Consider the following 20,645-nt stretch of genomic DNA (forward strand, 5'->3'; position numbering starts at 1 on the left):
TTTCCTGCGATTTACTCGCTTCAAGGGCGGCGCAGAGCTGACCTATGTCTCAACTACGAGGTCGAATACTGAACGGATCAGTGATAAGAACACGAGTGGATGTGTCTGTTCTCCAGGAAGAATCGGATGGTATTGCGGCAGAGGAGACGTGATCGTGTGGTGATTTGGGATTGGAGGAATTGATGCTGCCATACGAGACTCTCGACGCGAAGAAGGGCCGCTACTTTATATTTGAAGGCGTTGTTCGGTTGTCTGTGTGTAAACGATGTGGAAGGCATGGCTGCCTACCACGACGGGCTGCTACTTCCCTCGCTTCTTGCTGCAACAGCCTAAGGAAATGTATACCCGGTGGCGGCCGGCCAGGCCTCTACTGGACACAGCCACCTCACCTTCGACAACAGGCAGCACGGCCGTAGGAAACGCAAGCCGCCATTTCAACTAGGATGGGGGGCCTACCGATAATTTCTGCCTTCCAACGATTACTTGACAACACCTACCTGGCCGACATCCCCGACCGCTTCCACTTCCTCCGAGGATCGAACCCGCAAATCAACTTCCTCTGCGCAGGTACGGAAAGCGCGCGTCACTGCCTCGGCTGGTTGCTCTTGCCTATGCCAGTCGCTATATTTCGGCAAGGTACCTATCAAACAGGCATCTGGCGGCCCCGAGTAAGTCTTTCAACACAAACAACGATCGCGCGACGACTAATGTATCGATTTCAGACACACGAACCTGCTATCGGAACCACTTCGACCTGCCGCCTTGCGGCCTCATTACCTCTCCTCCGCTTCAGTCTCTCCACCTTAAGTTTGCAACGCGTCCACGACGACGCGCGAGACAAGACTCTCCTCCGCCAACCTGCAGGAACACCAACAGGCTCCGGCAGGCAGAGGCAAGGGTCAACCAAGGCCAGTGGAAGAAGGCTGAGAAGCTACAGCTACAGATTATGGAGATATGGTAGAGGGTGCTTGGAAAGGAGCATCCCGACACGCTGTCGAGCATGGCCAACCTGGTGTCGACGTTTTGGAACCAAGGCCGATGGAAGGAGGCCGAGGAGCTGGAGGTGCGGGTGATGAGGACGAGAAAGAGGGTGCTTGAGAGGAGCATCCCGACACGCTGATGAGCATGTACAACCTGGCTGACACTTGGAAATCTCAGAATCAGTGGAAAGATGCCTTTCAGCTTCTGCAAGACTGCGTTCGCCTCAGAGGGAACGTTCTTGGTATGGATTATCCACATACCATATCTTCTGCATCAGCCCTGTCGGACTGGGAACTACAGTTCGGGGAAAGTAGCCATGAGATTCCATGATACCCCTAGATAATGGATGCTTTTATTTATACATAAGGCAGTTATACTGTGATGAATACGGCGCAAGTGCTATCTTAAAAGGTGGCAACTTTTGCCATCGCGATTCATCATCCTATGCGTATCGTAGGAGGGATGCGCCGTCTTCAACATAATTAGTTACTTCCTGGAACCAGTCATTGGCCAAGTTATCTGTCGGATTGGAAGTCCAATTCGGCCGCGAGTAGGGGCACAGCATGGGCCACCTCGAGGGGGTACACTTAGACCTCGACTACCCACCCAACCTCCGGTTGGAATCTCCCTTCTACTCCTCACGCAGAATCAATCAATACAGAGATATTGATACTTCGTCACCCCCAGGACCCTACGGTTCGAACCAAATTCCCTGTGAAAGGAATACCAACATTATCCTCCACATTCCCATTAACATAGATAGAGCTTTAACCACCAGGTAAAGCTGGTTTTAACGTCGTATACTAGGCACAGAAGACCAAGTAAAGAAGCGGTCATCGCGAAACTGTGGTTGTCACGAACCCACAGAACCCTTCAAGCCAGTGAGAAAGCCGGGACGAGGGTAGGGCGGGGGAGCGAGGGGAGAGCGGGCCCAACAGTTGTTAGACAGGACGGGACCCTGCAGCCTACAAGTAAGCCGTTTCTGGCTGTCTCGTTATTTGCTACGTCCATTTCTGGCTCTCTCGGATTCTGGCTTTGTTAACGCCTGCGCTCTGAGTACTTGCTCGCTACGGGCGTCGGCTACTAAGCCACATCAGCTTGGCTCCACACCGCCACTACTAAATATGTTATGTAAGAAATTCCGAGAAACCCAATACGCCTTTTACTGTACCAGACTATTATCTTCGTTAAATCGTGCGATTACCCCTGCTGATATGTTGAGGCGCAGGGACCGTAGGTACAATGGTGGTATTGATCGTATGTACGTAGCCAAGTCTGCGCCGGAGGAGCAGCAGGTGTAGAGGCTGGGGTTGACCGCGGGGCACGTGATCCACGGGCCTTAACAAGATGTGTATACCAACAACACTCCACCGTTTGTATAGCAAACAGAGCATTTGTATAGTGGAGGCAGGAGCCTTTGATAGGCAAGTGCACCTGCCTTCCCAAATTTCACCAGCCGCCTGGAAACCCATGGAATCGGGTGAGTACGCAGTATAAATAACTTGGCAAAAGTTTTCAACTTCCTCTTTTTGCAAATAATGCCTAATCCTTGGTGGTAACGACGGTAAAATGGCGACTTTCTACCCCATTTGCGCCAACCAGGCGCCAAACAACGCGAAATGTAACAACACTGGCAGGTTCGCTTGCAAGAACTGCCTTCTCGTCACAGTAAACACCGCATTCCCTGTGAAGATTTTGTCTCTATCTGCTAACCCAGCCTTCCTCCAGTACTGTGGCCCCGAGTGTCAGAAGTCTCACTGGACTATGCACAAGCCCGACTGCAAATCTCACCTTGGAAGGGAGGGCTGGCAGCCTGACTGGGTCTTGGAGAACCGAGCTCCGGCCTTCATCGGGAATGGTCACCCTCGGGTGACCTATGGAGCCGGGAAGTACCTTTGGGGCAACGTTCCAGCTTTCGACGTCCTCCAACTTGGCGCCAACGAAGGCGTCTCCTACGACGAGCAGGTGCGCCTCTTGTTTGCCGGTGAGTACCACGATCAACGAGCTCCGGGTTAAATCTAACTTATCACACATAGCCTCCGGAGATCTTCGAAACGTCATCAAGACCATCGCTCAGCTCCCCGATAGCTACACTCAGCCCGTCGAGGTGACTATAAACGACCGCAATCTGGATATTGTCGCTCGGAACGTAATAATGCTTCTTATCAGTCTCGTGGTGGACGATGTCGACATCGCGGCCGACTGCATCATTCACGTCTGGTATTCCGCCCTCCTCCGCAAATCCGACCTCGACATCATGCAGCATCGGATCCGTCCAGTCCTCGAGGAGGTCTGCCACAAGCTGAAGGGAAAGGGTTCCGACAACCTCCAAGCAAAGACCTGGACGTTCGGCCAGCGGTCGCTGAGACTCGTGCTAAAAAAGTCTGTGTGGGACGACTTCTTGTCCTTCACGGGCACCCCCAAGGGCCTGACGGCTAATCGGGCGCATGAGATTCGCAAAGCCGTCACCCTCGCCGAGGGTAGAAAGGACTATCGTGAGCGTCACCTTCTGGTCCAGTCCCTGTCCCATCGAATCGCCCTAACACGCTTCCGCGAGGACGGACTTCTGCTTCCATTTGGAAATGCGCGTGATGCCTTTCGGCACCCCAACCCGTGAGTAACAGATTTTCTCCACCAGTGGAATGGAACGTGTGGCTAATTAGTATTAGAACTATTTACCAGGACGCGAGCTGGCCCATGTACGACAATGCAGACCCCCTCAATGGATGGTCTGCCAAGGAAGTCCAAGAGACTCAGACCGGACCTGCGACCGCTGATATCTACGGCAAGCTCCTCATCAGCCTTCGTACGGTACTTCTAGCGTTTCTTCGTCGTCTCTCAAGTTCGCAGATCTCATTTAGACTGTTCCACATGGACGCGTCTACTCTTCCCAAGTTGCTCGAAAACAGCTCCTTTAACCGGATTGAGGTAAATAGGCGTTAACACCTACACTGCGGCGAACTTGCTCATCTAACAGCTCACAGGTCTCTAACATCTCGGACGCCGGGTATCTCGGAATCCATCGTACGCTCGATCTGATGGTTCCTCTCCTTCAGAGCCCTCTCATCAACCCCCACGCGACCCTGATTACCTTGTTCATGAATACTGTGGACGAAAACATCACCGAAACGGAAAAGCTCGCAGAGATGAAGGCGGATGGCACAGTGACGAAGCGCATCTACGAGTACCTATCGCTCAGCAGAAGACCGCTCACTCATTACGACACCACAATCTTCAAAATCATGGCCGCCCGGGATTGTATACCAACCTATGACCACGTCTTTGACCGGTAAGTAACGTGGTAAAGCTATTTGCTTTGCGGTGTATGCTAACTATACTCCAAGGTACGCTGCGAAGCTCATGTTCTCTCAGAGTGCTCAGCTGGTTGGAGCCATGATGAAGGAAAACCACACTGTGATCGAGAAGTGGCCGTTCAGATTGAAGCTGCGGCCCGGACAGACTGGCGCCCAGGAGGAGTTTGACCGCCTCCTAGGAGGAGGAGTTTCAAGCAAGGAGCGTTACGTGGAATGGAAGAGGGTTGAAGCATCAGGATGAGGTGTGGAAGACAGCTACAGATCAGGGAGAAGGCAGTAGACTTATGGAATAGTCCTTCCACCCATGGGAGCATGAGAGCGGCGAAATACAATGCTTTCAGACGACAGTTTTGCTATCCGGGCAGACCCCCCTTTCCCACCCATCGTAGCGTCTGGTTCATTGGAGTTTTCTTTTGGCCCGCGCGTCCCGCAATAGCCGTAACTAGCGCAAACACCCCGCAGTTTGACGGGCAATTTGACTACTTCGACTTCTGCTGCTTATGTAAAGTTGTATAATTCGACATTATGTTGGCTTTTATTGCGGTAATCGAGAGATCTCGTCGAATCTCGATTTTGGTCAAAATTGGCTTGACTACGGCCTCCAATTGGTCAATTGAGCGGGTCAGATATTCCCCGGCGCCGTAGATGCCGGCGGCTACCTAGCGCCTCGTCTGCTGCATCTCTTCGCCGCGTGGACGTCTCCTCCAACCGTAATGCAGTCCTGGACAGTTTCTTGCGGTGGCTCGGCTGTCAATTCGTCCTCTGTATCATACTCGTACGCTGAACGGTTGCGACGAATGCCCGCCCGTACTAACCGTGGCGCTGAATTGCCGACCTTGCGAGGTGGTCTGGGCTGACTGGTGCGCGGCGGAGCGGTAGCGCTGCGTCTTGGGTGGAAGTAGTAAGTACGTACTTGACAGGTGGAAATTGCGAGCTTGGGCCAGCGCGGCAAGTGCGGGGGGTGGACCGACGAAGGTGCGCTAAGTTTACTGAGCGCTGATTGGCTTACAAGGCCACATTAAACTGGATTACTGCCCGGATAGCAAAACTCTTTACGAGTCACTTGGCAGACATAAGTACTGTGCACAGGGTTCATCCAGATTTCTTGCAGACGGAATCTACTAGTCATAACAAGCGATGATACGTCACGCAAAATATGCGATTCGCCTCTGGCTAATAAGCTTATCTGTCAACGAGTTTCGCGTTCAGCCTCCTGTCAACAAACGCGGATAAGCGGCGGATCTATGTTCAGCATATGGGCAACAGCCTACAGGGGGTGAGGGGATAGCTACTAGCATACTTTAGTACGTATCTGGGTAGAATATGGACGGTCACCAGAACTGATCCCTGGCTGAGCAAAATGTGGATCGCATGAGCAGGGGTAATGAACAGGGATACCTACCCTTGATCGTCGAAAAGGCTCTTCTCGTTGCCGGAAACGTTTCTGGGAAGGCCGACTCCTCCGCGCGTCACCAAGCCACATCCTGCTCGTCCGGGCAGATGTGAGCCTTCTCAATTGAGACGGTATAACATAGCAGATAGTAATCGCTTCTCGAGCTAGAAACGCATCTTAGTGCGCACTAATAGTGACGCAGGGCACCCGTAGCTGGTCCAGGACGAGGCAGATGGGCAGGTTTGCTTAATCAGAACGATTGGTCATGACCAGAATCTTCGAACGATCAAATTTTCTCAGGATCGGGACAATCCAGACCCAACATAAATGCATCGAACAATTATACATACTCATGCGCACACACTGGGCATTGAGCCGCCCCCGATAGGCCTGGCCGAAGCCTATTGGTACGCCCTGGTCAGAGACCCGGGTGCCTTTGAGAAGTTCGAGCGTGTGACGCGCTACTATGAGGCTCACTCTCTGCAAAGATAGCGAGCCCGAGATCCCGCGCCTCACAACTCTCTCACACACCCACCGACGCCTTGAGGCCCCGGCCTTACCACACCCCTCTCTCTTCCTTCCTCCTTTATCTTCTATATAAGAAAATATAAGAAAACAGAAAAATGCTCGCGTAGGCAAATATGCCTCCGAGGGCCGGTTACTTGTTGCGGCAACGCCGTCTGTGGACGGCGTAGGGCTGCTAGAGACCCATTCGCTTCTGCCGAGTCAGGGACCCCCTGCTGGCGTGCTTTTTGGAACTGAACGGACCCTGGGGATTAGATACTAAACTCCACTGCTCTAGGCACGAGAAGAAAAGTGTACATTATAGACTGCCTGACTTGTCGTACGCTATAATGGCGGCACGGCACATCATATGCCCAAAGGGCGCTCTGGTTGATCGGAGCTTAGTTACATAGATAGCTGGGCACCTGTCCCTGATGATGTAAAACACCACTACTACTACTACTACTACTACTACCACTGGGCATTGAGCCATAGTGGCCAGAGTTACACCACGTCAGGAAACCTTAACAAGCTTGCTCCCTCGCCGACACAACCCCCATTCCATGCATTTCCCGCCCAAGATCCTTGCCATGATGATGGCATGGTGCGACCGAGAGACACTCCGAGCACTAGCTCTGTGCAGCAACCTATTCCAAGTCATCTGCACCCCACTACTCTACAAGCGAGACCTGCAATCTTTTGTTCCGCGTTCTATCGCCTGGGCGATTTCTGAGTGCGAAGACGACTCCATCTCGCTGCGTGTACTTCATCAAGCTGGGCAGTTGGGGGCGGATTTCCGAAGGAGGCTGCCGTACGACTGCTACCTCCGTCATTGCGGTATTGATGTCTTTGAATCCCGACGGGATTGCTCATTTCGAGGTACAGAGCTTTTGTCAGCTTTTCAGCTCGCTCTTCTGTTAGGTCGCGACAAGATTGTTGCGTTTTTTCTGCAGAACGGATTTTACAACCAGGACCTCATGATCGACGATGGAGTTTGGCCTTTGCTCCAGCTCAAAGCGACCTATGCTTCGCGTTAGGAGTACGACACCTTGATTGCTCCGCTCTCTGCGTCGTACGGACATTTACGACTAGTCTTTTCGCCGTTGGTTAAGGACGACGAAGTTGAGGTAACCGTTGCGAGGTTGTAAAGTACGACCCTTTCTTTCGTACCCTGGTTTCCAATGTCGATAGAGGAAGTTCTGTAGTATCTGTATGAGTTCAGAATCAGCAGTTTTGCAGTGGATCGGGAGTTCGAACTCGAATATAGGAGAATGTTTATTGTTAAAGTAAAACCATTTAGACCTAGGTGTAGGCTGTGGTAGGAATCCTGTTGTGGAGAAGGTTGTAAATGTTGTCGTACTTAGGATCGTTATAAAGCGGTGCTGTTCGGAAGCACTACCATTGAATAAGAATAGCGCGATTATAACGTTACATATTCATTTCTTCTGGACATTGCCGTGTGGTAAATCGAAGCTATGTCTATGATAAGCATATCTTCCGGTCCGAGGGATAGCCGCAGCGCGGAGGTGATGCCTAGGTAAAGCCCTCGAAGGCCTCACTCTCAGCGACCTCAGGATAGTTGCGGCGCAAATAAGGCGCGCGCTTGTGTAGCAGTTGCAAGAACAGTGACTGATCGTAAGATCATTTGGTCCACTTCTAGATTGGCGTTGGGACGGTCTGCTGAAATTCTTCCGGGCCGGCATGTTTAAAGAGAGTAGAGACGCTATAGTGCATATTGTAAGACTGGGTATAATACACGACCCTGTTCTAAAGATATCGAATCATCAAGAGATTCTAATAGCGACAACTAATAATTAATTTAATGCGTTGTGGTTAAGAAATACTAGATGTTGTGGACGTGGGAAAAAACGTCCGGATAACTAGTTATGGAAAGTTCAATGAATGATTCTCGGCAAGATTTTAATGAATCTTACCCCCTCCCCTGTCTTTACGGACCCGCTCTTTTTTTGGTGGCCATTTCAATGAATCATACTATCATTCGTCGTTGCCAGTATGTTAGGGACCCATTTATATTTTCTATGGTCATTTCAATGTGTTGGGCAGCGATTATCAGGTAGGGGGTCAATGGGATGTATTGATGAGTATGAAGAACGAGTGGCTATGGGAATATCCCGACTATCTATATAGTGAGTGGAAGACCCTTTATACTGGCATATCCTTGGCAAACTTAGTCATGCTTGTGTAAGACCATATTGTTTCATAGGCATAGTGTGACAATCGTTGTAACGAGTGTACTGGGATGGGCCTGACACAATGAATCTGAGTCGGATTCATCGTTGTCTGTCTGTATGTTAGGGGCAGAAGTGGAGCATAGAAATGGGGCAATTGTACTGACGCCCACTCGCAGTCGATGGGATAGCTAACTCCCTGCTGATGACGCCACAAACTTGTACGTGCTAGGAAGTGGGTCACGGTCGTAACTGTGCTCCTCCTTATCTTATCTCTTGTCGGAGGCATGCGAGAGGCGGGGAACCTGAAGCCGAGGTCAAAATAATGACGCCAATTGTAGCACAGATATTGTCAATTCAAATCTTCCTTTCTCTCAAAAATATTCACCCGTTAAAGTGACAAACAGCCATCTATCAGGCTTCCATATCGCTAGAAGCATCAATCCCTCTCCAAACCTCTTGATATCAACCAGATACGGTCTTCGATTTTTTCGAATCCGTTACCATGGTCAAAGTCGGCGACTCCCTGCCCTCCGGCACCAAATTCACGTAAGCTATACACTTCGATGAATTCACGATGTCGAACTAATAACCCCCAAGCTACGTCCCTTACGACCCCCAGACCGAGTCCCTCACAGCCTGCGGCCTCCCGATAAGCTACGACGCATCCACTGAATGGGCTAACAAGAAGGTCGTCCTCTTCGCCGTCCCCGGCGCCTTCACACCAGGCTGCTCAGCCCGCCACCTCCCTGGCTATATCGAAAAGCGCAAGGACTTCGTTGCCAAGGGTGTCGATATCGTCGCCTGTATCGCCTACAACGATGCTTTCGTCATGAGCGCCTGGAGTAAGGCCAACAACATCAAAAACAGCCCCGAGGAGATACTGTTCCTTAGCGACGGCGAGCTAGCGTTCAGTAAGCATATTGGATGGACGATGGGCGAGCGATGTGCAAGGTATGCGCTGGTGATCGATAACGGAAAGATTGTGTATGCGGAGAAGGAGGAGGCTCCGAAGGAAGTTAGCGTTAGCGGCGTTGATGCTGTGCTCGCAAAGTTGTAGATGAGCCTCCTAGATACTACATGTAGTTTCGGAGATAGGATTCAATGAGCATACATCGAATTCCACGCTGTTTGATGTCCTTGATGAGCCGCTTCTGTTTCTCTTCCCGTAGTGCCGTTTGTCTGTTCCTCCGAAAGTCAGTCCTCTGTTGACGTCGCCGGCGTGGAGGTTTTTAGGATCGTTGCCGTATCTACAACGACCGAGCCACGTACCCTCCCAGTGTCTGGGCCAGAAATCTCCCTGCTGAAGACTGATTGAATCCGAGGATTGAACAGACGCGTAATGGTAAGCAACAGTTGCTGACATCGGGTGGGGTACAAAGCCCATGCATGTAAACATGTGGGACTGTGGGTATCTGAGGCAGAGGCTGGTGCCCCAGGCACCAGCTGCCTGATCCACCTCCTGGTTGATCCAGCCCACCGCAGCCACCTTCACCACAACATCACCAACCAACCGTCAATACCAGTCGTATTACCTCATTGCTTGCCTCGTTGGTCCAGATGAGCAGTGTGTACTGCCCACAGGTTATGAGAGCCCATTTTGACTTTTTCCCCAGCTATTGAAGCTATTTAATTATTCCGTTGGATTCGCCTATTGCGACTTCCTCCGTTTGTTTATTTAGACTATTACGTCGTTAATACGTGAAGTCCACCCCCGACCCTTGATCCTCGCCATGCCAAAGCAAGGATCCCGACCTGTTGATCGATAAGGATTCCGTTAATCTATCGATTAACCGTACGATCAATTAATAACCTATAGATTATCACTATGTCCTACTAAGGGTCTTCCGATGGCGGAAGAGCTACTTAGTCTATCCCTTAGCTGAAGGGAGAGGAGAACTGGGATAACTGGATGGATATGCTAATATTAATATTAGAATCATTGGATCTGTCCTACTACGTTGAATCTGACGTTGCTAGACCTCACAAAGATGAAGTCCCTACAGCTGCCTAGATCGACGTTATGAAGAAGTGGAAGAACGATAGAATCCACGCCTTTGTGTTACGAGCAGGACAAGGCAACCAACTGTGGCACAAAGCAAAAGCTTCGATAATGATGACTCCGGCATCATTGTCCCTTGTTCTGTCTTATATAGCTACGCGCCCACAGTGACAAGTTGCGGCGGGCGTAACACTCGAGCGAGGCCTATATCTCTTACGCCGGCTAAACGAGCTAGCCCCTTTATAGTCTAAAAAGGGAATATATATTCTATTTATCGGCTACTAGGATGAGTATCCTACGATATTCGATAAGTATATAGAGGATTCTAGTAAGACCTTAGAAGACTTTACTCGCGACTATCCCATCGGGTGCGGAATAGCTCCATTTTAGCCAAGGGCGGGGTAGAGCCAATAAGGGCTTCTATATTAATCAAGCTAACCAATAGAGTAAAAGTACCTCTATTACCTATAGATTTTGGGTATACCACAAGCACCAGCAGTCTCCCTCAATACAAAGAGCTACATTGCAGTCTAAGCAGCCCTTCCGCTTCCTTTTCTTCTATATAAGGCTATTCCCAAATACTATACCTAGGGTCTGGCGTCGGGCCCTTAATACCCCCTTATTACTATAGTAGGAACAAAGTAAGTTAGCTCCCCTTGATCCCTTCCTATGGTATTCCCATGGAATAGAAGTATTCCTTTTATCTGTAGCCCGTCCAAGTCGTGAATGCTTCCGCCCCCCTGCTAATGGTCCAAACTGCTGGATAAGCTATGCTGCAAGCAACTGCCGCCATTGGTAATAGGACTTCACCTTTTACCACCTAGGGCTGCCCCAGAGCTGTAATAAGAAACTATTCACAACTACACTTCCAGTAGGAAATTCCAAGTAATTGACTACCAGCCTCCTCGACGAATAGGGTGGCTATATTGATAGTAGGACCTCATCTGGTCACTCATATCAACCCCATTCATCTTATGATTGTACTCATCAATTGCCCTAGGGATTGGAAGGTCCTTGCGGACGTCTAGTCCAAAGACTTACCGGGCAGTCTTTTTAGCAGCAGTGTCTCCAGTTGGGCGGCGGCGGCTGCGAATAACTTCCTGGCCGTCCTAGAAGACAGTTGACAGGAAGAGTACGAGGGCATTATCCTTCCAGGTGAATCGATTGACCTAATTCCTAGTTAGCTGGGCTGGGCAGGGCTGGGCAGGCTAGCAGCTTACCTCCCCATCTAAAGTAGGGATACAGTGTATTTCCCCCCAGGGGATACCCCGTCCTTCAGTCTCTTTCTCGGCAACTAGGATCTTATCTATGCCACTATCCTTCCGGCAGGTACCAGAAGCTCCAACTTGTTGATTCCGTAGGGTACGAAGGAGACGTATAGAGGCGAAGAGGTTGTCAAGAAATACGTAGTAGGTTGCAGCTGGTAGTAGGGAAACAAGAGTAGTTACTACCTACTATATTGGTGTCAACAGAGCCAGCTTTCCAGCAGCTGCCCCGGCTAGCCTAGCCGACCGGACAGCCCGGGCGGGCTGGGTTAAACAGGCTGGCTGGGCTGGCTATGCCTGGGGGACTAATGCGTATGGGCCCTTCCCATATACGTACCACAGCCACCGTATACAGTAGCCAGACTAGGCAAGGATCCAGATCTTATAGCCAGTTAGGGTAGGTTTCGTTGGAATCGTTGTCGTCTCAAAAGATCGACCTATAAATCGGACCACAGCCTCGTCAACTATAAGGTCTAAACCGGGTATATAGAGGAAATCCCCAGTCTCTTGAATATGGGCTGACCATTAGTTAACCTTCCGATATACATCTAGCATTTGATCTTAGGCCCGGCCCCGGCCCCGGCCCCGGCTGGGCTGCCCGGACTGCCCGGGCTGGAATTCCGCAGTATCGAATATCCGTAGTCGTCGGAGCAGTAGTTGAAAACGGTCCCGGGATATAAACCGCGTAAATAGGTGGATAGGATCCTCCTTTTGCTGCTGGGTCGACCAGTAGGTTGATAATCTAGGTTCCTTATGGATCCCTATATATAATAGGATCCCTAAGAAGAGGTAAATCTCGTCTGCTGAAGTTTTCCTCCACTCATATATCCTAGCTCGTCTAGCCCTTTGGCCCTCCTTAGATAACGGTACTACATTCGTCCACTATACCCACTACTCTACGAGGCTCTACGGAACGTATTAGAGGAATAGTTCAAGCGGGCTTGCCGGCAGCCCCCGTACCTCTTAGGCCCGGGCCGGTGCGTCAAAGGGCTAGAAGGAACCCGGAGGGCCGTATTCAGTAGCCGTAAGGCCGGACTATCCCATCGAGTGCTGCAAGGCGACAGTACATTGGCTCCACATAACGGGCCCCCTTTTACCCCGCACCGCATCTGGTACATCCACTGCTTGAGTTGCCCCTATGATTTCCACTCCGGTACATCTACCAAATCCATCATTACCAATACTCAATTAATGGATTCTGACGATTCTGACGGATCTGGCCGTTCCACGGGCTCGGCGAAGTCGTGTATCTTTGCCCTGCTGCCCGAGGACCTCGCCGCCGCCTGCACTGCCGACTGTACGCCGGAGCAATGTGATAATGCCACTGTTCGGCCCCGCGAGCCTCCGGAGGTTGAGCCCGGTATCCCTGGGAAGTACACGAGGATGGGCTGCCTCGAGTGCGATGTAGCTCTCTGTAACTCAGAAGATTGCTGGTACCGATTTCATACGCAGAATCTCTAGTAATTGGAAGTATCTATTATCAATTACGTTGGTTGGTTGGAAAAAGGGGCCCGAAGTGGCCCGATTGGCTGCTCCCCCGCATCTCAATGTACTGTCGCCTTGCAGCACTCGATGGGATAGCGGCATCACAGCGCTTGGCCGTACAGTCTATATTACAGGCAGTAGTAAGGTTTTCTGGGTGTACCTCAACTACTATACAGCTACGTACAGAAGTATTAGAAGCAATCGAGGTATCAGAATCATCAGAAGACATCATAGCATCAATCAAAATGTAAGTCATAGTGGTGATAATAGGTACCAGAGCATAGGGAGAAGTGACGTATCGTCAAGTACCCCTTTAAATGCGGGGTAATAATGGGTAAATAGTGGGTATTTTGGGGCTTGGCAAAAATGGAGCTATTCCGCACCCGATGGGATATAGTTATTTTCTTTACCCGCAGTGGACTGGAGTTTCAAGACTCTTATATCTAAATATCTCAACATGCCTAGCTCAAAGAGACAAACATACTCGATTACCGTAGTTGTAATCGAAAGCTTTGAGTACTGCAATCAACTGTGTTACAGTGGCAAAGACCACTAAAATGTGATAGAGTTGATGGGAGGAGCCGACAATGTCGAATTTGCCCGGGAAAATGCGCTCGGGAAACTTAGTCTAGTAAGTCGAAGTAATCAGAGTCAATTTTACAAGGTGAAAAATTAAAAGACCTACTGCATAGATCAAAGCTCCAAGTAAAGAAAGAAACCTTCGATCAAGTAATAGGGCAGTCCCGATTGTTGCATCATTTGCGAAACACCAAATATGGTACAACCATGGATCAAAGGTGCAAAGCCAGACATGCCAGTTATGACAAACGCTAGAGTTCGGAAAAGACGATGTTTCGGACTCTGAAACTTAGGGTTCACCATTATGAAAATCGTTATAGATCCAAGAACTCCGATATTATAAGAAAAATCAGTGTCGGATACTCTGCGGCAGAAGACTGTGACGATAGGTATGTGTTGGATTCACAGGTGGAAAAGGAAAATACTCGAGTATCGTGGGTAGCAACGATCACCGACTGTAGTGGTGATATTGCTTGTTCTTGTTGTTCTTGAGTGGAAGTCTAACCAGGTGCCAGCGGCGGCAGGAAGTCTGGGGTATACCACCCTCGTGTGGCTGAGCCACACGGACCACCGTGGCTGGAACGGACCGCGGCAGCAACCTCCTGCTGCCTAATGTAGGCCTATTCCAACAGTATGGAAATTGACTCACCATAGACCAGTATATTTTACGTTGCAAGGGTTCACACCAGAACACCATGCACATCCCAGATACAAAGTCACCCAATGTCAATACCACTATACCTACCAAGTCGAATCGCAACTAAAGATTCTCAACTCTGATAGAATGGTTCATCAAGGTGTGGTATGTCGCTGACAGCCCCAAGCAGATGACAGCAGTCAATAGAAAGAAAGTGAAGATGAAGATATCAGTGCCCGTGAGGTTGGCGTACCGACTTCTAAGGTACTGTAGGATATACCATTCGCCGAGTAGAAAGACAAGTGCTGGTATTAGATGGGAGTAAAGGTTGATCGACTCGTTATGAAGTAAGACCAACTGCGGAACGAAGTTTGAGCCGAGCCTGAGATCGGCTGATAGCTATGGCGGATGTACTCGTTGTCTTGATGCCATTCTGGCAGCTCATCGAATGAGAGAAGGCCTTTCCGTACCTTGCTGGGCCTGGGCACGCTGCTTGGAATCGATCGGCTTGAGAAATCGTGTCTCTTCTGTTGCGGTGACGAAGGCCGAAGACGGCGAGCGGATGCCATTGCCGTGTCTGATGATGCTGTCCGTGGTGGACATTGAATGATAAAGGGGACTTCGGAAGGGGGTTCCATTATGAAGTTGGTTTGCCCTCACCTTTTTCTTGATAAAAGATGCCAGCCTTTTTCACCCTCCATTAGCGGCGAATGCCCCAAATAAGGCGAAATTTGCGCCCAGGGTTTTTACATGGAGCTGCAGGACCTTGATACCCATGATGCTACCACTGCGGAGTGATGAAAGTAGCGTCTTCCATCAATCCAGCTACGTCGCAGTGCCAAGCCCATTCAACAGCTGCATGTGCACTGACCAAACTACCTTAAGGCAGGGTTGGTACTTTGCATTTCCAGGAAATGGCTGCAGGGCATGCTCAATACTCCACACGGCGCACGCAGTTGAAACAAGGGAGGTGCCTATGCCACTGTCTGACAGAATCCCTGCTTTACAATTAACGGGCCAACTAGTCATTGCCGCTGTGTAGATACCTGTGGCGTACGGAATAGAGTTTGTGCATAAGGACGAGGACCATGTAGGGGGTAAGGAAAAGCATACGAAAAACCAGCGGCTACCAACAGAGACCGGGCTTATCACTCACGAATAGGGCTCTAGGCTAGTGGCCTGACTCGGGTGGCTGAGTTACTACTTCTATTTTGTCGATGTACGGAGTCACTCTTGGTTGCTGAAAATGTCTACTGTATAACAGTACCTTAGTTGACCTCGGGTGATGGGGACATCAAACAATCAAACCAACAAACAATCCGAATACAGTAAGACAAGAGTTGACCAGTGACAATATCCTGCATGAGTGGGGCGGATGCATGTGCCCAACCAATGATGAGGTGACCTAGCGCCGGGGTGGACATTGAGCACTCAAAGACAACGACAAACAAGTTCGCGTTCGATACAATAACGACTTCATCATTTGAGCCGACACGAGAACATGTACAAGAAGCCATCAAAGCACCCACTTCGCAGACATTTCTGAGGGAGTCAAAACAAAAATTCGCACCCGTTGTCTCACGCTTCCTCGTCACGGGCTTGAAGCTTGTCAAAGGCACGAGAATCAGATATTCGACATCACAGCGTACGACGGTCGGTGGGAATATTGGGTTTAACTTATCTCCGCTTGGAGCGCTGGGCGTGATCACAGGCCCGAGAGGTCACTGGAACAGTATAAATGACGATGAGACTGGATTCGATTGTGAGTCGAAATTTGTGTTTGCATCCCGCGTCAAGAGGCTGCTATCAAAGGAGGGGTAATTCTCCCATTGTAGACAGATTTTAGTTGCAAGATAGTAATCCAAGCCAGCATCGACTTTTTGAGTCTTGACCATAACGAGACAAGTGTAGTAATAACTGTTGAAGTTTCTGGGGGCGCCCAAGTGCTTTTGCATCAGCTCCACCGGCGTGCAATATTGAAGCTTGCACATGAGTATATAACATAGCGCGAGGGCGCTTGTGTTTGGACGAACCCATATGTTTAGAGCTGCCAGAACAACTCTTCTTCTCAGTCTTACTGGTCAGGATGATTGGAATATGCTCTATGGTTAAAAAGGGTTTGGTATTGTAGTGAAGCTCCCTATCCTGTTAGAGCTATAAAAAAACCGAGTCTTCGAGTGATTGAAAGATGGCTGCAGCCATGGTGTCTCCCAGAATGGAAGAAAGGCTGTAGCAAGTGTGACAGCTAAGATTCTCTTTCCCTCGGGCGGCAATGCAGATGATCCACCACGTAATTCTTGATGACGTTTGAACAAATCCGACAAGGCTATTGTCCGAGACAGTTGATTACCGCCGACGACCTTTGGTTGGGGACAGGGCCTCTGAAGTACTCCATTTTCAAGAACAAAATGCAAACAGTTCCTTTGGCCGAGAAACTCAGTAATGCTGGGGCATGTATGAGTAAAATCAGGTGTGCTGCTAATAAGAGGTTCCGATGTGTTCCTCGTCCTCTCATCGTGCATGTCTCCATCGTTAAGATGTCAGTGATAATCGTACGAAGCTTTAAATCCTTACCTGACTGTTTTTTGGCTTCTTGAAATTCGATTGCAAGCGCAGACCGTATGCCGAAAAATACTTCGAAGCTCCTCCTAATGTTTAAATCCTTTTTTTGTTGCGGTAGAGGAAGTCTCACGCTCAACCCTGTTGTTGTTGTTCTATTTAACGCCATGGCGGCAAGGGCGCAGCCGCCCTTGCGGCAGACCTCCCGGAGGGTATGTGGCGTGAAGGGTCGCAGGCTCTAGCTATATACTATATAGTACACGCCGTATCCTGACGTCCTCCAAATCTTGCTCGTGAGCTACTATGTGTTCTATCCATCCCTAGTTCCCACTGGTGCCCTAGTTCCGTTATAACCAACTGGTTTCTTAATAGTGTCTGCCACTGGCCAACATGCTCAAGTACTCATCGTCGTGCGATTGCCCAGTGTTTGTCAAAACGGAAAATGCAATGACCTCAACATCATGAACATTTGGTTCCCATTCGATCCAGACAATCCTGAATAGAAAGGATCATGTCAAAGCTGGCGGGATCAGCCAGCCATGCTCCGTGCGGCTGAACATAGTATGTCTTGGAATCTAACTGGCTAACCCTGGTTCGGACCGTCCCGCTTCGGCTCCCCTCAACGCCAGCACAAATGCGGTCCAATGGGAAATACATTGGCTGGACTTCAGCATACAATTCATGAGGAGAAGGTTTCTCCAATTCCAATAGCATTTCAAGAGTCACATTGGCCCCTCACGCCGAGTCCGATGGCGGCATACAAGCTTACCAAGCGTGGTTCGGGCTTACAAGGGCTAGAAGTAACCCTGTGATAATTAGGTGGTATATTAGGAAGCCATGGGAGTTTCCTTTATAGTGATTTCCGAAACCAGTCATTGCTTCTCATGAACCTGAAAACGAGCCGACTGCAGCAGAATGCCGTGCCTGCCATCGTCATTTTCTTGAAAATTGAGACTAACCCAAACCGACAGTCTAGAATGTAGTTCCTTCAATAAAGTAATGTGTTGGTATTCCTTTCACAGGGAATTTGGTTCGAACCGTAGGGTCCTGGGGGTGACGAAGTATCAATATCTCTGTATTGATTGATTCTGCGTAAGGAGTAGAAGGGAGATTCCAACCGGAGGTTGGGTGGGTAGTCGAGGTCTAAGTGTACCCCCTCGAGGTGGCCCATGCTCTGCCCCTACTCGCGGCCGAATTGGACTTCCAATCCGACATAATGATCTACAAAGGCAGGGTTGAATAGATCCGTATCAATACAGAATCATTACACAAATACTTGTAATAACAGCAGCATGAATGGCGTGACCGAATGCATGCATGTATTATCCACTGATTGGTGAGTACTTTGCTGGGCTTCACGAGTTACTACTTGTATCCATACTTAGGATAGTTAATCAAAGTTGATTTCAAGCTTTGACCTTAAATGCAGCACTTGGCCCAAACCTGATGCTGCTGAATCGAAAGCCTTGTAATTGCTACCTACTTATGTAACTATACCTGATTTAGTCCGGCAGACAGAACAGCCTCTTACATTGACGTTCTTCAAAAGGCTCACAGAGTTTCTGTTCTTCTCCCCGGAATTTCCCCCCCAGGGCAGACTGGCAACACAGCGACTGGCCCACGAACCCGGTGGGCTGTCTTTCACAGGGTCTTGCAATACGGCCAATAATCGCGAATGTTGGTCAGAGGTATTCAACATCACCACTGATTATGAGAAGCATGTTCCCGATGGAATAGAGCGGGAGGTCGGTGATTTCCCCTTGTAATATTACATTGGCACTAACCGCAAATGATCTAGTTCTACTTGGAGGTCGATAATCATGAGATTGCCCCTGACGGGTACTGTTGGATCTCTGAGCAGTCGGCAGAAAAGGTGGATCTGGAAGGCGGTATGGGCACTTACAAACGACCCCTTACATACCACTTCTGAGAGGCCGTGGGCTCTGCCCACAACCTCCTCCTTCCACCTCAAGACGCAGCAATAATAGACCATTATTGACACTTCGTTCCAACCGTACGGTTGCCCTGCTGACGTGTATACCAACACTGATCAGTGGTTGAATTCCACTACCTCAGATCAGCAAGGCACACGGGCTTCAGAAGAGTCAGTTCCGATTCGGTGATCAGCTCTTTACCTATTAAGTTAGGTGACTGGGACTCACTGGTAGAATCCGGTCCGTTCTGTACTACACACATTCGACCTTCTCGATCGCGGAAGCCTCGAGAGCTCATATCGTCAATTACGATCCCTTCCGCCAGTCGACCGCCACGGAAGCAGCAAGATCACCAACTTCAATCCATCATACCCTCATCTCTAGTCGTCCGACCTCACGGCTCTCACTCCACTTGCCGAGCTCCAATTACGGCTACGAGGAGCGGCAATTTTTACGACCTCGTTTTTGCCTCCTTCCGTCTCAAGAGAACAACCTGAGACCCTTAGGTTTTGTCAGACGAGAGCATCGACCGTTTGCTGTGAAATCACCGCCAAGCCAGATTCCACGACCTTCCGGCTTCCTCGCCAACCTTTCGACCTTCCAGCCCGTCAAACAGAAGCAGCAGAACTTTTCAACAAACGGAATCCGTGGCCAATCAAGTAAACGACGCTTCGATTACGCGGCTTAACGTCGACGCTGACCGCCGAGTTAAGTGTGGCCGTCGAGCTGCCTCGCGGTTACTTCTGTCTCTTCTGAAGTCAACCTCATACACTATACTCCTCTGATTACATACTTTCCATCTTCCAGCACTTTGCTTACCATGGCCGGAGCGTCAGACTCTGCGACGCCGTCGTCGCCTCCCTCGCCTAGAGGTCACCCAGCCTCGCTCGTCAAGTCCCCGTTTCCAATTCCACCCAAGCACTACCACGAGGTCGACCTTGAGCAATGGGGCAACTACGAGTTCGACGCGGGCCAACTGACACCTGAGAAAGCCAAGAGCATTGCGCTCTGCATCCTCGCCTGCTACGAGCGTCAGCCCAACCTCATTGGCGAGCTTCTGTGGAGGGAATACAAGGCGGACTTTGAGATGTGGACCACTGATGACATCAAGCTCATCGGTAGCCCGATCTTGAAGAAGTTGAGGGACTACCTTGTTGACAATGGAGTTAACGTTGGCAGCGCTACAGGAGGCTACCACCACCGGCTCTGCCGGCTAGTCGAGTTGGATAATATGCCGACGTGGACCGACGAGGAAATCCACGCGGCCCGCAACAAGTCTGCCCGTCTTCGCGAGATTACGAAAGACCTCAAGTTCCTTGCCACTCTGCTCCCCGACAGCACTTCGACGGCAGACCTCCTTCGCGAAGTCAGAGGCACTGCCCCTCCTCCTCGAACACCCGCTCGACCTCAAGCTCGACCTCCTGCCCAACCCGCGATTCCACCGGTCACATCGAACCCGCTGGGCCACGACCTTCCTCCTTCGGGCCAACAGCTCCTCGGTAATACCATACTCGACGAACACCTCGTACGTCAGCAATGTCATCCCTACCTTCCTTCCGAGAACATCATGCCCGACACTCGCTCCCTTGTTGCCCTAGCCAAGCTCTACTCCGATGAGCGCAAGTACGGCGGCGACAAGTACGAGATCTTCACGAAGAAGGTGGCCATATTCAGAGACCTCTGCCGTAAGGCAGGGATCGACCAGTCTGGCTACGCAGGTGCCTTCTCCGAGATGCTCAAAGGCAGGGCAGCATCTTTCTACTTCGACAACCTCAGTCAATCAAGCGCGACCATGACCTTCGA

General features: G+C 50.2%; 6 protein-coding genes across 6 annotated transcripts; 5 read left to right on the plus strand and 1 right to left on the minus strand.

Moving 5' to 3' along the window:
• The first annotated feature begins 148 nt into the window (after positions 1 to 148).
• Positions 149 to 1,381, plus strand: BDP81DRAFT_111156 (uncharacterized protein). Its single transcript, XM_060581483.1, has 2 exons — positions 149 to 668; positions 723 to 1,381. Exons 1-2 carry the CDS (start codon positions 444 to 446, stop codon positions 1,071 to 1,073), a joined length of 576 nt encoding a protein of 191 aa, XP_060440104.1. The 5' UTR covers positions 149 to 443; the 3' UTR covers positions 1,074 to 1,381.
• Positions 1,382 to 2,465: 1,084 nt separating this feature from the next.
• Positions 2,466 to 4,869, plus strand: BDP81DRAFT_437924 (uncharacterized protein). The gene is made up of 6 exons (XM_060591274.1): positions 2,466 to 2,649; positions 2,710 to 2,965; positions 3,018 to 3,594; positions 3,651 to 3,909; positions 3,966 to 4,270; positions 4,326 to 4,869. Exons 1-6 carry the CDS (start codon positions 2,551 to 2,553, stop codon positions 4,534 to 4,536), a joined length of 1,707 nt encoding a protein of 568 aa, XP_060440105.1. The 5' UTR covers positions 2,466 to 2,550; the 3' UTR covers positions 4,537 to 4,869.
• Positions 4,870 to 6,623: 1,754 nt separating this feature from the next.
• On the plus strand, positions 6,624 to 7,568 carry BDP81DRAFT_437928 (uncharacterized protein). The gene is made up of 2 exons (XM_060591275.1): positions 6,624 to 7,400; positions 7,450 to 7,568. Exon 1 carries the CDS (start codon positions 6,756 to 6,758, stop codon positions 7,227 to 7,229), a length of 474 nt encoding a protein of 157 aa, XP_060440106.1. The 5' UTR covers positions 6,624 to 6,755; the 3' UTR covers positions 7,230 to 7,400; positions 7,450 to 7,568.
• Positions 7,569 to 8,686: 1,118 nt separating this feature from the next.
• Positions 8,687 to 9,738, plus strand: BDP81DRAFT_437932 (Redoxin). Its single transcript, XM_060591276.1, has 3 exons — positions 8,687 to 8,930; positions 8,982 to 9,563; positions 9,654 to 9,738. The coding sequence occupies exons 1-2, from the start codon at positions 8,887 to 8,889 to the stop codon at positions 9,439 to 9,441; spliced, it is 504 nt and encodes a 167-aa protein (XP_060440107.1). The 5' UTR covers positions 8,687 to 8,886; the 3' UTR covers positions 9,442 to 9,563; positions 9,654 to 9,738.
• A 3,736-nt stretch (positions 9,739 to 13,474) lies between these two features.
• Positions 13,475 to 15,126, minus strand: BDP81DRAFT_484353 (uncharacterized protein; the record flags this gene model as incomplete). The annotated part of the gene is made up of 7 exons (XM_060595104.1): positions 13,475 to 13,761; positions 13,819 to 13,832; positions 13,904 to 14,041; positions 14,382 to 14,472; positions 14,545 to 14,654; positions 14,708 to 14,856; positions 15,044 to 15,126. The coding sequence occupies 7 exons, from the start codon at positions 15,124 to 15,126 to the stop codon at positions 13,600 to 13,602; spliced, it is 747 nt and encodes a 248-aa protein (XP_060440108.1). The 3' UTR covers positions 13,475 to 13,599.
• Positions 15,127 to 17,075: 1,949 nt separating this feature from the next.
• BDP81DRAFT_410046 (uncharacterized protein) lies at positions 17,076 to 18,932 on the plus strand (the record flags this gene model as incomplete). The annotated part of the gene is made up of 2 exons (XM_060589099.1): positions 17,076 to 17,120; positions 18,707 to 18,932. The coding sequence occupies 2 exons, from the start codon at positions 17,076 to 17,078 to the stop codon at positions 18,836 to 18,838; spliced, it is 177 nt and encodes a 58-aa protein (XP_060440109.1). The 3' UTR covers positions 18,839 to 18,932.
• Positions 18,933 to 20,645: the final 1,713 nt, after the last annotated feature.

This window comes from Colletotrichum phormii, assembly GCF_030913505.1.
Source record: "Colletotrichum phormii strain CBS 102054 chromosome Unknown BDP81scaffold_25, whole genome shotgun sequence".
Lineage (NCBI taxonomy): Eukaryota > Fungi > Ascomycota > Sordariomycetes > Glomerellales > Glomerellaceae > Colletotrichum > Colletotrichum phormii.

Bases quoted from the DNA above. Each gene is read 5' to 3' on its own strand.
- BDP81DRAFT_111156 (XM_060581483.1), top strand. From the start codon at position 444: ATGGGGGGCCTACCGATAATTTCTGCCTTCCAACGATTACTTGACAAC. The intron at 669-722 runs GTAAGTCTTTCA...TATCGATTTCAG, and splicing joins CAGGCATCTGGCGGCCCCGA to ACACACGAACCTGCTATCGG.
- BDP81DRAFT_437924 (XM_060591274.1), top strand. From the start codon at position 2,551: ATGGCGACTTTCTACCCCATTTGCGCCAACCAGGCGCCAAACAACGCG. The intron at 2,966-3,017 runs GTGAGTACCACG...TATCACACATAG, and splicing joins GGTGCGCCTCTTGTTTGCCG to CCTCCGGAGATCTTCGAAAC. The intron at 4,271-4,325 runs GTAAGTAACGTG...CTATACTCCAAG, and splicing joins TATGACCACGTCTTTGACCG to GTACGCTGCGAAGCTCATGT.
- BDP81DRAFT_437928 (XM_060591275.1), top strand. From the start codon at position 6,756: ATGCATTTCCCGCCCAAGATCCTTGCCATGATGATGGCATGGTGCGAC.
- BDP81DRAFT_437932 (XM_060591276.1), top strand. From the start codon at position 8,887: ATGGTCAAAGTCGGCGACTCCCTGCCCTCCGGCACCAAATTCAC. The intron at 8,931-8,981 runs GTAAGCTATACA...ATAACCCCCAAG, and splicing joins CCCTCCGGCACCAAATTCAC to CTACGTCCCTTACGACCCCC.